At 42.5% G+C, this 18,719-nt stretch overlaps 1 protein-coding gene across 1 annotated transcript; it reads left to right on the plus strand.

The window, feature by feature from the left end:
• Nucleotides 1–423: 423 nt before the first annotated feature.
• Nucleotides 424–7,467, plus strand: LOC121579475 (cofilin-2). The gene is made up of 4 exons (XM_041894078.2): nt 424–527; nt 5,882–6,192; nt 6,312–6,388; nt 6,507–7,467. Exons 1-4 carry the CDS (start codon nt 525–527, stop codon nt 6,617–6,619), a joined length of 504 nt encoding a protein of 167 aa, XP_041750012.1. The 5' UTR covers nt 424–524; the 3' UTR covers nt 6,620–7,467.
• Nucleotides 7,468–18,719: the final 11,252 nt, after the last annotated feature.

The raw sequence follows: 18,719 nt of genomic DNA on the forward strand, positions 1-18,719 counted from the left end.
TTGCAAGCGCCATGCTCTACCAACTGAGCTACACGGGGCCCATCTAAACCGATATTAAATATATTTCCCATAACCACATATATTGTATTTTCAGCTGTTTGAAGCTGGTGTACAAAACTGAAAATGAAAGATACAAAAATGAAACTTAAGAACAGGAAGCATAGAAATAGCCCACAAAAAACATATCTACAGCTTCTTAGACTTGCTTTCAGTGAGAATGATAGATCTATAACTCACAACTCTAAGTACATTTGGTCGGGTCGCCCAAAAAGGTACATATTGCAGCTTTAAAAAGGATTCCAATTGAGTTTCCCCATCTCCTCGAAAGTAGTATACCCTCTCCTGCGCCAATGGCAGATTTTGAGGAATTTTTACATCCATATCCCAGTAGAGGGGCGTGGCTACTGTATAACGTCATTCCGTGAGGCACTATGCCTGTCAGGCGCGGTCTGCCCTTCTGGTGTTGTGCGAGGTTGAGAGCTCAAGAAGAACATTTCAGACGCTGATAGACAAAAGACCCAACCATGGTAACGTTACGTTTGTTTCAAATCGTTCTAATTTAGTTATCCTAAATATACACAGTAGCTGTATTGGGGAGGAGTACTTACTTGGCCCGTTGAACATGAAATTAAGTGATTTTATTTCGCACCATGTAGTTTTACAATCGATTAACATTGGCTAGATGGACAGCTAACTAGTAGCCCACATATGCGAGCTGGCATGTAACTAACTAGCTTCAATTACATTGTCATTCGTGGTCAGAGTTAACTCATTTTCACCTAGCCCTTCCTCGGCATTTCATCTCTCAACCATGAGCTAGTACATGTTAGCATCCCTGGTAGTAGCTAACGTCACTACATAAACTACCTAGCTAGGCCTCTTGTTAAACAGATGGCAAAGAAATGTTAGCAAACTAACGTTACGCTATCCACAATTGGTGTTGATGAGAAGTGTAACCAGTTACTGTATTGCCTTGGAATTTAACGACGGCAAAGTTATGTTCGAGCAAGACCATGCCAGATGAGTGCCAGATAGCTGTTGAAGCGTTAGCCTAACCAGTACCGGTAACTACCTCCTGTTCCAGCCGACCCCACCCTTACTGCCAGTACAAGGAAGTGTAACATCATGACATTAGCTAGCTAACTAGCTACCTGGCAATGTTCTTAGAATATGATGAAACAAGTCTATGGACTTTGTTCAGTGGCGTCTGTTATTATTCACTGCGTGTGTTCACTTCTTAAACAATTTCGGTGACCATTGATGGTTGGTTAGCTGCACAAACTAGCAAGCCATGGAACCCTGCCACAATTTCCCTCTTGCTTGACAAAACGGCGCGCCAGTGTTTCTAAAGCGTTATAAACAATGTGCCCGTACACTTCGTGACGTATTTCATTACGCCGTACATAATCTTCACGGAGTCTTGTCCCACTACTTAATGGACAATTGTAGCAAATATTTGTATAATTAATCCAAGATAGACCAGAGCCTGTCGTTTCCAATGGGAGTAAATTAATCATAGTGGGCAGAAGGAGCCAAGCACGAGCTAGTGAGATCCTATTGGCGTGTTCTAGCGTTTATTTGCATATTTTTGTAAGGGAATGCCTACTTAGTGAAGTGGTCATGTGCAATAACTAAATTCGCCCTTGCACTACTTCTAAACAATGCAATTTTTAGGAACTTTGGCAAAGGGTAAAGTTTCCAAATGCAGTCCACTCTGTTTGTTACAGATTCTAGTTTTGGAAACACAAAACTGTATGGAGATCAAATGTTTAATCGATGAGAAAATAAGCAGAATCTCGGCCAAAATCCAACTTGCTTCATCTTCTCCCACTGCCGGCCACTGGGCTTCCTCTCATCACCATATTTAGTAGTGAGTGGAAACGCCAACCAGATGCTTCACATTTATACAACCGATTAAATATTTGGCTCATTGTTCTGTGATTCAAATTTTATTTTTCACATGCACCAAATACAACAGGTCTTACCGTCAAATGCTTACTTACAAGCCCTTAACCAACAATGCAGTTTTAAGAAAATAGAGTTAAGAAAATATTTACTAAATAAACTAAAGTATAAAATAAAAAGTAACAATAAAATAATAATGAGGCTATATACAGGGGGTACCAGTACCGAGTCAATGTGCGGGGGTACAGGTTAGTCAAGGTAATTTGTACATGTAGGTAGGGGTAAAGTGACTATGCATAGATAAACAGCGAGTAGCAGCAGTGTAAAAACAAAGTGTGTGGGGGTGTACCATCCTGTAGGTTTTCACTCCAACCCTAATCTAGCGCATCTGATTCAATAATTAGCTAGTTGATCAGCTAAATCACGTTTGTTACAACTGGGGTTGGAGAGAGAACCTACAGGAAGGTAACTCTCCAGGAACAGGGTTGGAGAGCCCTGACCTAGGACATCAACAGCCAGCCAGGGTTTCATTAAATAAGCTATAGGGAATACTTTTTATTGCACATTTAGGCCTAATTAAACTGATGCATTTGGCAATGTTAAACTTATATTCACTGGCACAATGAAGAATAGCTTAGCCATACTCATTGATAGCCTAATATATATTTCAATATACTTTTGGTGAATTTACGAGGCATTGCTAGATACAGATTACCAAGATATAGCCTACGCATGGTTCTGATTGTCTCGCTGGCTGCCCCGATCCTCTCTCCCTCGCCTGCTCCTCTTTCTCTTCGCTTTGAAAACGCTTGTGTGTTTGGTCTTCGGTCTGTTGCGTGTAGAATAGCTCAGCCCACTCATTGATAGTCCATACTTTAGTGAACTTGCGCGAGACATTGCAAACCAAGAAATTGCGAAATACAACATTGCGATAGCCTACATCTTTTGATTACCAATGCACAGTTCTGCCTGGTGGCCGACATGCCTGGCTGTGCCCCTCCCATCTCTCTCTCTCTCGCTAGCTTGCTATTTCTTTGCTGTGGAAGATGCAAGAGTTAGTTCTCAAAGTAAACTACGGGAAATGGTTTCCTCCATTGCAAAAATACTGAATCTTAGGAGTCGAGGAGTCTATTGCTAGCGGAATCTAAGCTCGACACCCAGAAATGGGAGTTGACGGGCAAGGAGTCGAGGAATCTATTATTTTGGAGTCGACTCCCCACTACTGATTGTAGTGTTTGTAACGCAAGATGGAGGAGAGCCTGTCTCTCGTTAGAGATCTCATTTATTTTGGGAGATTGCAAAATATGACCTTTTCATTCAAGACAGGATAAATGTTGTTTCAGGTGATAATAAAACATGTTTTGTTTCATTACTTTTTCCTCAACTTGTTTCTCTAACTTTATAGCTGGGTAGGTTGAAGATGCCACTAGCTAGCAACCTATAATAATTATCATAAAAAACAAACGTCATTACATCACAATAAACTAAATATTTAATATAATTGGCTTAACAGCCCATGTGTATTATTTAACATTACTATTAAAATCTTACTCACTTATAGGAATGGGTCATTGTGTACAAGCTGCTAGCTATACCATAAAGCCATCACTGAAAACCACGGTGTTCTTCGATGGACTCTGGCTGGACTGAAGACGTCGCAAAGTTTGGAAAATTTCAAAGTATGTGGCGGCCATCTCGCAACGGAACCTTCAACCATAAGGGGACTTCGCGATTCCACTCCGCTGTGGACGTCCCCATTGAAATCCATGACATCCGGCGCAACGTAATGGAGTGCTTATGGGTAATGTGAACAAGGCTTTGCCCATAAGCACGCTGTTAAGTTATGCCGGATGTCATGCATGTTCTGCAGTGCAAGCTCGCTTGACTTGCTATACAGTTAGAAAAACAAGTTGAGGAAAAAGTAACTAAACTGAAACAGTATATTTATCCCGTTTTGAATGAAAAGGTCATATTTTGCAATCTCCCAAAATAAATGTGATCTCTGACTTGAGACAGGCTCTCCTCCATCTTGCGTTACAAACACTACACTTGTCTGTTCAGTAGCGGGTCAAGACTCCATGAAGATGACATAAGGCGTAATTAAATGGGCTACATAACGATGTGTACGGGGCATAATGTAACGTAATGGAGGGCTTATGGGTAATGTGAACGAGGCTTAACGTTCCCTCCACTCAAAGGGTATGGGTTTCTGCTTCAGCACAACCACCATAAGAAAGAATGGCCCAAGTGCTGTAACCACTGCTTTGGGAGAGAAAAGAGGACGTACAAATGCAAACACACTGTTGGCTAGTGGACATCCTGTTTCATATGTTCTTTGTGTAGTGTCTTATTTTCTCCTTGGTTAAAACATTGGAGTAATGTATTTACAAATGAATTAAAAATGAAAAGCTAAAATGTCTTGTCGATAAGTATTCAATCCCTTTTTTATGGCAAATCGAAATAAGTTTAGGAGTAAAAATTGGCTTAACAAGTCACATAATAAGTTGCATGGACTAAGTTGCAATAATAGTGTTTAACATGATTTCTGAATGACTACCTCATCTATGTACCACACATACAATTATCTGTAAGGTCCTTCAGTCAAGCAGTGAATTTCAAACACAGATTCAACCACAAAGACCAGGGAGGATTTCCAATGCCTCGCAAAGAAGGGCACCTATTGGTAGGTGGGTAAAAAAGAAGACGTTGAATATCCCTTTGAGCATGGTGAATTTATTAATTACACTTTGGATGGTGTATCAATACACTCAGTCACTACAAAAATACAGGTGTCCTTCCTAACTCAGTTGCTGGAGAAGAAGGAAAACGCTCAGGGATTACACCATGAGGCCAATGGTGACAGAGTTTAATGGCTGTGATAGGAGAACACTAAGGATGGATCAACAACAGTAAAGTTACTCCACAATACTAACCTAAACTACATAGTAAAAAGGAAGCCTGTACAGAATAAAAATATTCCAAAACACGCATCCTGTTTGCAATAAGGCACTAAAGTAAAACTGCCCAAAATGTGGCAAAGAAATTCACTTTATGTCCTGAAAACGAAGTGTTATGTTTGGGGCAAATCCAACACATCACTGAGTACCACTCTTTATATTTGCAAGCATAGTGGTGGCTGCATCATGTTATGGGTAGGCTTGTTATCGGCAAGGACTAGGGAGTTTTTTAGGATGCAAAGATGCGGAATAGAAATAAGCTAAACTAAGCAAAATCCTAAAGGAAAACCTGGTTGTCTGCTTTCCAACAGACACTGGGAGAAAAATGCACCTTTCAGCAGGACAATAACCTAAAACACAAGAACAAATATACACTGGAGTTGCTTACCAAGACGACATTGAATGTTCCTGAGTGGCCTAGTTACAGTTTTAACTTAAATTGGCTTGAAAATCTATGGCAAGACTAGAAAATGGCTGTCTAGCAATGATCAACAACCAACTTGACAGAGCTTGAAGAATAAAAATAAATAAAATAATGTGCAATATTGTACAATCCAGGTGTGCAAAGCTCTTAGAGACCTACCCAGAAAGACTCACAGCTGTAATCACTGCCAACGGTGATTCTAACATGTATTGACTCAGTGGTGTGAATACTTATGTAAATGTTTATTCTGTATTTCATTTTCAATACATTTGCAAAAATGTCTACAAACATGTTTACATTTTGTCATTATGGAGTATCGTGTGTAGATGGGTGGGGAAAAATATGTGTTTTTATCTATTTTGAATTCAGGCTGTAACACAACAATGTGGATTAAGTCAAGGGCTATGAATACTTTCTGACGGCGCTGTAACTGATGACATTTGCTCCAAATGTTTTCTAGCACCGTAAAGTCAACTGCTATGGACAGTGTAGGTGTGAAATGCTCATGTTAGCAGTGCAATGGCAGATAGTGATTTATCAAATTAATTGATCTCTTGGGTACATGATGCATTAAAGACAGTTTTTCTCCTCTTAGGCCTCTGGGGTGACAGTGACCGATGAAGTTATTACAGTCTTCAACGAGATGAAGGTGCGTAAGGCCCAGGCGAACGAGGATGAGAAGAAGAAGAGGAAGAAGGCGGTGCTGTTCTGCCTGAGCGAGGACAAGAAGCACATCGTCCTTGAAGCAGGTCGGGAGATCCTGACTGGCGACGTGGGTACCACCATCACAGACCCCTACCTGCACTTTGTCAAGATGCTGCCCGCAGACGACTGCCGCTACGCCCTCTATGATGCCACCTATGAGACCAAGGAGACCAAGAAAGAGGACCTTGTCTTCATCTTTTGGTGCGTGTCAACTGTTAAGCACTGGGTTTAAAAGTCAATTTAATTTGATTACAACTAGTCAGCACTGCCAATATAGAGACAGAATGTTGTGGTAATCTCTTTTGTTCTCTGTATCTCAGGGCCCCAGATGGTGCCCCACTAAAGAGCAAAATGATCTACGCCAGCTCAAAGGATGCCATTAAGAAGAAATTCACAGGTGAGCGGAATGTTTTAGGTTGAAAGAATCGTAATACCCGTCCAACCACTGTGAGAAGGTCTAGGGTACTTCATTCATTTGTCATTTTTTCACATTTGACCACTTTGCTCAATTCTAGGTATCAAGCATGAATGGCAAGTTAACGGTTTGGAGGACATCAAAGATCGGCGAACCTTAGCAGAGAAGCTTGGAGGCTCAACAGTGGTCACCCTTGAAGGTGGGCCTGTATAAATCCAGTCTCGGGTATCAACTGAGGCCTACAGGGGAAAAATAGAATTTAAAATCCTGTGGGTATGGCTGTTCATTCTAGAATGATAAGGAATTAGGTGAGGGGGTTTAGAGTACTAATAAGAGGATGTTGTTGTGGGGAGAAGAATCAAGCATGCTATTTCATGGTTTAAAATTGTGGTTATCATTCTACTTGTCACAATGAAGAACACACAGACATGTCTTAAATGGCAATTTGTGATGAAGGATTATGACAAAATAAATGAAGATTTGTCACCATTTCCGAGATTGGCCTTGCAATTTCCAAACTAATGAAGAACAAAATGTGGTTTACAGAGTGACATTTTTTAACAGAGATGCGGACTGGGTATGTCCCTTGTATGATGGAGGGGTGTATGGATCAGGCAGATGAAATAGAAACTAACGAGCAGGGCTATGACCATCCCAGTGGGTAAACATGTCAATTTATGCACTCTGTTCACACTTAATTATCTGATGGTAATTCCTGTATTGCCAAATTAGTTATTCTTTAGCATGTCTAGCTTAAACTAGGTTTATTTTCCAACATGCTTCCAGTAAAATTCAAATTCCAAAACTTGACCTTATTCCAGTAAGTTAATATTTACAAGCGCAAACGGTTAAGAAGCTGTGTACAAAAATGCATTCCTTTTTTCATGATGAAATTTCAGAACAGCTTGAACAGGGATCGATAGATGGTTTAACAATGTGGAGTCAGGGGTATGTAGTAATGTGGGTGGCACCAGTTGGAAGAAGCCTATGAGAGAAAGTAAAGTGTGGGTGTTTTGTTTTTGTCTCCTAATGTCTAAATAAAGAAAATGCACTTACATTTACTAGCTGCTGTCTGTAACATGTTTTCTTTGCCTATGGTTAATTGTCCATTCCTGCATACGTTTTTTACATGTACATTTTTCAACTGATAGTCTATTTGGATGCATCAATATATTAGCAAATTATTAATTAGTGTATTCATGGTGCATATTTTATTAATCTTTTACATTTTATAGTGCACATAAATATAGCCCACACAGCTCAGTGGAGGCAAAGTGTGTGGGGAATGCAATTTTCGGGACGTCTCCAGGCATAAGCAACGTAAGAACTTATCCCAGTTATGTTTGCAACGCCAGGGTTGTGGGTTCGTTTCCCACGGGGGGTATAAAAAAATAATGTATGCACTCACTAACTGTAAGTCGCTCTGGATAAGAGCGTCTGCTAAATGACTAAAATGTAAATGTAATGAAAGCTGCCAGAGAGTGTGGGGACCATTGTCCACCCTCCCTCCCAAAAGCCTGGGAGGACTGAGAGAGCCCTAACTTCCAGGTCAGTAGCTTCAGCCCAACATCACATACACCAATTGACACTCAATTGCCTGATTGACTGGCCGTGTCCGAATACCCATACTAGCGTACTATTTACTTAAACTGCATACTGTTTAGTCATCGCATACTATTTAGCATGTACCGTTTAGTAAAAAGTATGCAGAATGCCAAGGCCGCAACACAGTAGCGGCTCTAAATTGAGTAGGTGGAGCGAGGCAGAGTGCGGGGGTATTTTTCGAATTCAACAGACATGCATCGCATGAACTAGCCTGACAATGGCTCATTTCCAATTTGAATAATTTCTCTAAACTCTGAATAGAATAGGAATAGAGTTATAGGCAGACTTTCACATCCAACCTATACCACAGTAGCCCATCTATCCTATTTGAAAAGGACTGAAGACAGAAACAGATCATTTGGTTCCATTTCAACATATTTATTATTGAAACCATAGTGCTATAACATATACATTAAATCAAATAGCCTAGTACACACATCAACACTTTTCAAATGTTCAAATCAAAAGGCTATTGCACAGAAAAACGTGAACAGTCGGGTGCATCGCAAATTCAGAACCGCTGGACAGCAACATAATAAACTAAAGCACTGATCATTGGGAACGAGATCAGAATGACTGTTAAGGATTTATCCATCAATGAAGAAATTAAATAGGAAGCCTACAAAACTAAAACAATCCATATGTTCAAATCAAAAGGCCTGATTAACATGACATCAATAACGCAGCCACATCCCGAGTCCCCGGTGCAGACACATTCAGAAATCAGAAGATGCTTTAGTACACTGCTCAAAAAAATTAAGGGAACACTAAAATAACACATCCTAGATCTGAATGAATGAAATAATCTTATTAAATACTTTTTTCTTTACATAGTTGAATGTGCTGACAAAATCACACAAAAATTATCAATGGAAATCAAATTTATCAACCCATGGAGGTCTGGATTTGGAGTCACCCTCAAAATTTAAGTGGAAAACCACACTACAGGCTGATCCAACTTTGATGTAATGTACTTAAAACAAGTCAAAATGAGGCTCAGTAGTGTGTGTGGCCTCCACGTGCCTGTATGACCTCCCTACAACGCCTGGGCATGCTCCTGATGAGGTGGCGGATGGTCTCCTGAGGGATCTCCTCCCAGACCTGGACTAAAGCATCCACCAACTCCTGGACAGTCTGTGGTGCAACGTGGCGTTGGTGGATGGAGCGAGACATGATGTCCCAGATGTGCTCAATTGGATTCAGGTCTGGGTAACGGGCAGGCCAGTCCATAGCATCAATGCCTTCCTCTTGCAGGAACTGCTGACACACTCCAGCCACATGAGGTCTAGCATTGTCTTGCATTAGGAGGAACCCAGGGCCAACCGCACCAGCATATGGTCTCACAAGGGGTCTGAGGATCTCATCTCGGTACCTAATGGCAGTCAGGCTACCTCTGGCGAGCACATGGAGGGCTGTGCGGCCAAACCGGTCATGCTGGAGGATGTTGCAGGCAGCAGAACGTTCTCCACGGCGTCTCCAGACTCTGTCACGTCTGTCACGTGCTCAGTGTGAACCTGCTTTCATCTGTGAAGAGCACAGGGCGCCAGTGGCGAATTTGCCAATCTTGGTGTTCTCTGGCAAATGCCAAACGTCCTGCACGGTGTTGGGCTGTAAGCGCAACCCCCACCTGTGGACGTCGGGCCCTCATACCACCCTCATGAAGTCTGTTTCTGACCGTTTGAGCAGACACATGCACATTTGTGGCCTGCTGGAGGTCATTTTGCAGGGCTCTGGCAGTGCTCCTCCTGCTCCTCCTTGCACAAAGGCGGAGGTAGCAGTCCTATGGCCTCCTCCACATCTCCTGATGTACTGGCCTGTCTCCTGGTAGCGCCTCCATGCTCTGGACACTACGCTGACAGACACAGCAAACCTTCTTGCCACAGCTTGCATTGATGTGCCATCCTGGATGAGCTGCACTACCTGAGCCACTTGTGTGGGTTGTAGACTCCGTCTCATGCTACCACTAGAGTGAAAGCACCGCCAGCATTCAAAAGTGACCAAAACATCAGCCAGGAAGCATAGGAACTGAGAAGTGGTCTGTGGTCACCACCTGCAAAACCAGTCCTTTATTGGGGGTGTATTGCTAATTGCCTATAATTTCCACCTGTTGTCTATTCCATTTGCACAACAGCATGTGAAATTTATTATCAATCAGTGTTGCTTCCTAAGTGGACAGTTTGATTTCACAGAAGTGTGATTGACTTGGAGTTACATTGTTGTTTAAGTGTTCTCTTAATTTTTTTGAGCAGTGTATTTAGTTTAAAAGCTCTGACAAAGGCTAAGAAAACAAGAAACACTTTTCAGTGAGAAAACATACTTTTTTTTCAAAGATGTAGCCTGCGATGCAATACTCTTGATCATTTTAAGGAGAACAAAAACGACTTAGCCTACATTTGAACTCCACCGCAGAAGCTTCAGGCATCTTCCCAATTAAGTAGCCTAGTTTTGTCTTCCCAATTAAGTAGCCTAGTTCTCTTCAAGTAGCCAATCACCCGCAGCCCACCTCTTCCAATAAATTGTGGAAAAGTGTGCATCGAATTCTACTAGATAAAGAGCCGAAATGAGTATAACATCCTGGTATTTAAACCATACTTGGTTTTCGAAGTGTAGCTTACTATTAAACATTATATTTTCGCTTACTGAGTATGCGCCATGCGCAATTACATTGTTTCCCGCTATTCGTTGATTTCGGTAGCGCGTACTCATATCTAATTGATCAGCTGTTGTCAAAGCTGAAATGAGTATGACATCTGAGCATTTAAAGTATACTAAATTTTTCAAAATGTAGGACGCAAGTATGGGATATTCGGACATATAGCCCATATTAATATATGTAGTCTTAGAAATAAGGTTAATGAAATCAATAACTTGCTAACATTGGATAACATTCATATACTGGCCATCTCTGAAACTCACTTAGATAATTCCTTTGATGATACAGCAGTAGCAACACAAGGATATAACATCTACAGAAAATACAGGAATGCCTATGGGGGAGGTATTGCTGTATATGTTCAGAGCCATATTCCTGTGAAGTTTAGGGAGGATCTCCTGTCAAATGTTGAAGTGTTGTGGTTGCAAATTCACCTGCCTCATCTAAAGCCCCTTCTTTTGGGGTGCTGCTATAGGCCACCAAGTGCTAACAGTCAGTATTAGGCTAATACAGTAAGTGTGCAATGCTTGATAATTTGTGTGATAACAGAGCGGTCTATTTTCTGGGTGACCTGAACATTGACTGGTTAGCAACTAGCTGTCCTCTCAAGGAAGCTTCTAACTGTGACTAATGCCTGTAATATCACCCAGGTTATCACTCAAACAACTAGACTGCATACCAATAGTGTTGGATCTGTGACATCCACTTTTATTGATCATATCTTCACTAATGCTGCCGCGCTTTACTACAAAGCAATATCAGTTCCCATTGGCTTTACTAACCATAACAATGTGTCAATAACAAGGAAAGCCGAAGTGCCAAAGGTTGCCCATATGGAAAAGATATAGAAGAATTTAACAAGATTCTTATATGTTCTACCGGGAACTTGTAAGAAATACATATGGCAGCAAATATACTTACAATATTCATAGAAGATTCTTGCATAGAGAATTTGTTTGTTGTTTCCCGCGCTACAGACGGCTATATCGGTCCTCTAATACAGGACTAGTATACTACTATAGTGGGATTTTTTTATCACATTATTTAATATTTTTTATATTAATATTATTTTTTAATTCTGATTTTTCAGAGGCCTCAGTACCCCTCCTTCCCGCAGCTATGGATTCTTGTAATATCTGATTTATATGTGTGGCTAACATTTAGACATAACATAAATGTTACATGTATTATATAAAAAAACAGCTAAGCTGTCTAAGGTCTCACATACATGGGACATATGACTTTCAAAGCACTTGGATCATAGTAATAACAAGCTGTTGCATGTATCGTATAAAAATCATATGAGAGACATGTAAGCTAAGCCTTCTAAGGTGTCACATACATGGGACATACACATTTCAAAGCTCTGGCATGCCACTGTCTGACGTCATTGACGCTTGCAGTGTGACACTTATTGAAAAAAGAAGCAAAGTCAGCCGCGAGGAGCAGGAGTAGGAAGGGGGAAAGCAGAAGGAGGAGGAGGACAGGGGGAGGAGGAAGAGGAGAGGAGGATGACAGGAGGAGAGGGGAGGAGGAGAGGAAAGGAGGAGGGGAGGAGGCGGAATGACTTTGATAGCAGCAGTGAATCTATTTAGTTATAAAGTGGAGCTCTCAACAATCATTCTCACAATAGCACATTGGTAGAAGTCAGTGACAAACATTGAAGCTAAGCAGGGCTGGGCATACTTAAAACCCTGGATGGGAGACCAAAGGCATATCTCTAGTTAAATCAACTGTCCAGTAGGAGGTGCTGCCCAGCCTTAACCATGGCAACTCATACATGAAAAAGTATTTGGACACCCCTTCAAATTAGTAGATTTGGCTATTTCAGACATCCGTTGCTGACAGACGTATAAAATCGAGCACACTGCCATGCAATCTCAATAGATAAACATTGGCATTAGATTGGCCTTACTGAAGAGCTCAGTGACTTTCAACGTGGCACTGTCATAGGATGACACCTTTCCAACAAGTCAGTTTGTCAAATTTCTGCCCTGCTAGAGCTGCCCCGGTCAGCTGTTATTGTGAAGTGGAAACATCTAGGAGCAACAACGGCTCAGCCGTGAAGTGGTATTCCACACAAGCTCACAGAATGGGACCACTGAGTGCTGAATCGTGTAAAAATCGTCTGTCCTCGGTTGCAACACTCCCTACTGAGTTCCAAACTGCCTCTGGTAGCAATGTCAGCACAATAACTTTTCGTCAGGAGCATCATTAAATGGGTTTCCATGGCCGACCAGCCGCACACAAGCCTAAGATCACAATGCGCAATGCCAAGCGTTGGCTGGAGTGGTGTAAAGCTCGCCGCCATTGGACTCTGGAGCAGTGGAAACGCGTTCTCTGGAGTGATGAATCACGCTTCACCATCTGGCAGATGCTGTTTTTCATGGTTCGGGCTAGGCCCCTTAGTTCCAGTGAAGGGAAATCTTAACGCTACAGCATACAATGACATTCTAGACGATTCTGTGCTTCCAACTTTGTGGCAACAGTTTGGGGAAGGCCCTTTCCTGTTTCAGCATGACAATGCCCCCGTGCACAAAGCGAGGTCCATACAGAAATGATTTGTCGAGGTCGGTGTGGAAGAACTTGACTGGCCTGCACAGAGCCCTGACCTCAACCCCATCGAACACCTTTGGGATGAATTGGAACGCTGACTGCAAGCCAGGCCTAATCGCCCAACATCAGTGCCCGACCTCACTAATGCTCTTGTGGCTGAATGGAAGCAAGTCCCCGCTGCAATGTTCCAACATCTAGTGGAAAGCCTTCCCAGAAGAGTGTAGGCTGTTATAGCAGCAAAGGGGGGACCAACTCCATATTAATGCCCATGATTTTGGAATGAGATGTTCGACGAGCAGGTGTCCACATACTTTTGGTAATGTAGTGTATTTACAAATATTGTATTTTTCTTACAGTAATTTTCATACTGTATCTTTGTAGGAAATTCACCACAATCATGTATTAAATGGTGTATGTCATATAAGACATATAAGTTAACACATATACAAATACACCACTGACATATAAAGAAAACATACAAAATCTTACCAGATCCTTATTAGATAACTTATTAGATTTTTGTACAAATTATCTTCTTCTGCCATACAAGATTCTTATTTAATTTTCATGATTCTTTTCCATATGGGTGGGCCTAAAGTAATTTATAAGAGATCATACAAAATGTTTTCTCAGGAATCTTTTGTTGAAAGTGTAAAACATGTATGTTGGTCTGATGTGTCCCATGTAGCTCAGTTGGTAGAGCATGGCGTTTGCAACGCCAGTGTTGTGGGTTTGTTTCCCACGGGGGACCAGTATGAAAAAAAATGTATGCACTCACTAACTGTAAGTCGCTCTGGATAAGAGCGTCTGCTAAATGACTAAAATGTGTACGAGGAAGTGAATCTAGCTGCAGCACTAGAAGTTTTTGTAAATTAATAGCCAATTGTTGACAAGCATGGAACTAACTGTGAGAACTGGATTGGTGATGAATTGAACAATTGTATGGTTCAAAGAAATTATGCAAAAGAGGTGTCAAACTAATTAGGCTGCTCAGCTGATTGGTTGACATACTGTACATTTAGAAATGTTGTGACTAAAGTTAACAACATTTATATTACCAAACCAAGATAAATGTCATAAAACACAATGGAAAAATACTTTGGAGTTCCTTAAATGATATCATGGGCAGAAAACCAAATTCATCTCCATCGTTCATTGAAGTTGATGGGTAATTTATAACAAAACCTTTAGATATTGCCAATAATTTCAATGACTATTTCACTAGTAAAGTGGAAAAACTCAGAAGAGAAATGATAACATTGAACAGTGAACCATCATATTTTTGTATAAAATATCTAATAATGAAAGAGAAGGATTGCTTTTTTAAATTTGGTCAAGTTAGTGTGGGAGAGGTGGAAAAATAATTGTTATCCATCAATAATGATAAGCCACCAGGTATAGACAACCTTGATGGGAAGCTATTGAGAATGGTAGGAGACTGTATTGCCACCCCTATTTGCTATATCTTTAACCAAAGCCTGAAGGAGTGTGTGTCCACAGGCGTGGAGGGAAGCTAAAGTAATTCCACTGCCTAAAAATTGTAAAGCACCTTTTGCTGGCTCTAACAGCCGCCCAATCAACTGATGGAGAGAATTGTGTTTGACCAAATACAATGCTATTTTTCAGAGAATAAGTTAACTAATGACTTTCTGCATGCATACAGAGAAGGGCAATCAATTTGTACTGCACTGACTCAGATGACTGATTGGTTAAAGTAAATGGAAAATAAGATGATAGTTGTAGCTGTATTGTTAGATTTCAGTGCAGCCTTTGATGTTATTAATCGTAAATTGTTATTGAAAAAACTCACTTGCTATGGCTTTACATCACCTGCCATCACATGGTTGGAGAGTTATTTATCCAATAGAACCCAAAGAGTGTTCTTCAATGGAAGCTTCTCGAACATCAGATACAGTGCATTTGGAAAGTATTCAGGCCCCTTGACTTTTTCCACATTTTGTCATGTTACAGCCTTATTCTACAATTGATTAAATTGTTTTTTTCCCCCTCATCAATCTACACACAATACCCCACAATGACAAAGCAGAAATGTTTGCTAAAAAACGGAAATATCACATTTACAGAAGTATTCAGACCCTTTACTCAGTACTTTGTTGAAGCACCTTTGGCAGCGATTACAGCCTTGAGTCTTCTTGGGTATGACGCTACAAGCTTGGCACACCTGTATTTGGGGAGTTTCTCCTATTCTTCTCTGCAGATCCTCTCAAGCTCTGTCAGGTTGGATGGGGAGCGTCACTGCACAGCTATTTTCAGGTCTCTCCAGAGATGTTCGATTGGGTTCATGTCCGGGCTCTGGCTGGGCCACTCAAGGACATTCAGGGACTTGTCCCGAAGCCACTCCTGCGTTGTCTTGGCTGTGTGCTTAGGGACGTTGCCCTGTTGGAAGGTTAACCTTCGCCCCAGTCTGAGTATCTGAGCGCTCTGGAGCAGGTTTTCATCAAGGTTCACTCTGTACTTTGCTCCATTCATCTTTCTCTCAATCCTGACTAGTCTCCCAGTCCCTGCTGCTGAAAAACACCCCCACAGCATGATGCTGCCACCACCATGCTTCACCGTTGGGATGGTGCCATGTTTCCTCCAGACGTGACGCTTGGCATTCAGCCCAAAGAGTTCAATCTTGGTTTTATCAGACCAGAGAATCATGTTTCTCATGGTCTGAGAGTCCTTGAGGTGCCTTTTGGCAAACTCCAAGTGGCCTTTCATGTGCCTTTTACTGAGGAGTGACTTCCGTCTGGCCACTCTACCATAAAGGCCTGATTGGTGGAGTGCTGCGGACATGGTTGTCCTTCCTTAAGCTTCTCCTATCTCCACAGAGGAACTCTGGAGCTCTGTCAGAGTGACCATCGGGTTCTTGGTCACCTCCCTGACCAAGGCCCTTCTTCCCTGATTGCTCAGTTTGGCCGGGCGGCCAGCTCTAGGAAGACTTGGTGGTTCCAAACTTCTTCCATTTAAGAATGATGGAGGCCACTGTGTTCTTGGGGATCTTCAATGCTGCAGAAATTATTTGGTACCCTCCCCCAGATCTGTGCCGACACAATCCTATCTCTGTCACGTACGTTGTGTAAAGGATTGGACCAAGGTGCAGCGTGGTATGCGTACATATTTTAATTATTTAAATAAACACTTGACAAAATAACAAAAGCAACTGAACGTGAAGTTCTAAACGCTAACAGCAACAAGCCTAAACAGCATAAGAAACAAGATCCCACACCATAGGTAGGCAAAATGGCTACCTAAGTATGATCCCCAATCAGAGACAACGATCGACAGCTGCCTCTGATTGGGAACCACACCCGGCCAACATAGAAATATATAACCTAGATCTGTCAACATTCACACCCTGACCAAACTAATTAGAGAATAACAGGGTTCTCAAGGTCAGGGCGTGACAGTCTCTGAGCTCAAAGCAGGAACGGGCCGTACCGGACTAGAGACACGCACCACTGGTTTGGTGCGAGGAGTAGGTACAGGGCGCACCGGGCTGACGACACGCACCACTTTTGGTGCGAGGAGCAGGTACGGGCCGTACAGGACTGGAGACACGCACCACTGGTTTGGTGCGAGGAGCAGGTACGGAGCGCACCGGGCTGGCGACACGCACCACTGGTTTGGTGCGAGGAGCGGGTATGCATTTTAGCCCGGCAAGAGCGGGGCGCGGGCACCAAGCGCACCGGGCTGTGAATGCGCACTGGAGATACAGTGCGTATCACAGCATAACAGGGTGCCTGTATGGTCCCACGCTCCTTAACACGAGTGCGGGGAGTTGGCTCTACTCTGAAACCTGGCTCCGCCAGCCTCTGCTCTAAGGACTGCGTTCTCTTTTGCTGTAGGGTTAACTCCTCTCTCAGCTCCTCCTGTTGTCTGGCCAGCTCCTCTCTCCGTGCATCCACTGACTCCTCCCTGTGGGCCTCCTGCAGCGCCTCCCTCTGAAGGGAGCTCTCCTGCTCTCTCTTAGCTAACAGCCCCCTTAAGGTAGTTATCTCCTCTCTCAGAGTGCTGAGCTGCATGTCTTGGAGGGCCTCTATAATAGTGGCCTCCTCTTCCTCCACAGTCAGCTCTTTCAGGGCCTCCTTCTGCTCCGTGTGCACCCCCCCCAACATTTTCTTGGGGCTGCCTCTCGTGCTTCCTTCGCGGTCGGCACCGTCGGCGTCGCCGTTGATCCTCTCCTGCCTGGGCTTCTTCCTTCGCCCAGGGTCCTTTACCGGCTAATATCTCCTCCCATGTCCAAAATGTCTTCCCCACCTGTGTCCAGGGTGTCTGCTCCTCCTGGCCACGCTGCTTGGTCCGTTGGTGGTGGGATCATCTGTCATGTACATTGTGTAAAGGATTGTACCAAGGTGCAGCGTGGTATGCGTACATGTTTTAATTATTTAAATAAACACTTGACAAAATAACAAAAGCAACTGAACGTGAAGTTCTAAATGCTAACAGCAACAAGCCTAAACAGCGTAAGAAACAAGATCCCACACCATAGGTAGGCAAAATGGCTACCTAAGTATGATCCCCAATCAGAAACAACGATTGACAGCTGCCTCTGATTGGGAACCACACCCGGCCAACATAGAAATATATAACCTAGATCTGTCAACATTCACACCCTGACCAAACTAACTAGAGAATAACAGGGTTCTCAAGGTCAGGGCGTGACAGTCTCTGAGCTCTACGGACAATTCCTTCGAACTCATGGCTTGGTTTTTACTTGGTTTTTGCTCTGACATGCACTGCCAACAGTGGGACCTTATATAGACGTGTGTGCCTTTCCAAATCATGTCCAATCAATTGAATTAACCACAGGTGGACTCCAATCAACTTGTAGAAAAATCTCAAGGATGATCAATGGAAACTGGATGCACCTGAGCTCAATTTCGAGTCTGAATACTTATGTAAATAAGGTATTTCTGTTTTTGTTTTTTTATACATTTGCAAACATTTCTAAAAACCTGTTTTCGCTTTGTCATTATGGGGTATTGTGTGTAGATTGATGAGTTGCTTTGGGCCGTTACTCTTCTCTATTTTTACAAATGATTTGCCACTGGTCTTACACGAGAGATTAACTGCTTCTCTTTTAGTTTGTATGAGAAATATTACTATGATGAAAATTCCAGATTGTCTGCATAATCAAATAACTTACAGCTCAGACAGCCATACCTACCCCACAAGACATGCCACCATGGGTCTCTTCACAGTCTCCAAGTCCAAAACGAATTCACAGCAATGTATGATCGCATGGAACTCCTTTCTATCTCCATTTTCTCAAGAAAACAGTAGTAGCATTATGCAAATCAGGGAGCCAAATTAATGGCTCTTTCACCGATGCCATTCGGTTCCCAACATTCACTAAAAATAGCCCTTCAAAACAAGCCATTTTTCGATGATGACTCATCACTAGTCCCGGCTTCCTCCGGGCTCTGTCCCATTTCGACCCCTAGACCCTTCCCCAGGGCCGGATTACCGACCGGTGTTAAGATACTGATGGTT

The sequence above is a fragment of the Coregonus clupeaformis genome, chromosome 13 (genome assembly GCF_020615455.1).
Source record: "Coregonus clupeaformis isolate EN_2021a chromosome 13, ASM2061545v1, whole genome shotgun sequence".
Taxonomy (NCBI): Eukaryota; Metazoa; Chordata; class Actinopteri; order Salmoniformes; family Salmonidae; genus Coregonus; species Coregonus clupeaformis.

Coding starts and splice junctions, on each gene's coding strand:
- LOC121579475 (XM_041894078.2), top strand. Junction 6,193..6,311: donor GACCTTGTCTTCATCTTTTG/GTGCGTGTCAAC, acceptor TCTGTATCTCAG/GGCCCCAGATGGTGCCCCAC. Junction 6,389..6,506: donor CATTAAGAAGAAATTCACAG/GTGAGCGGAATG, acceptor GCTCAATTCTAG/GTATCAAGCATGAATGGCAA.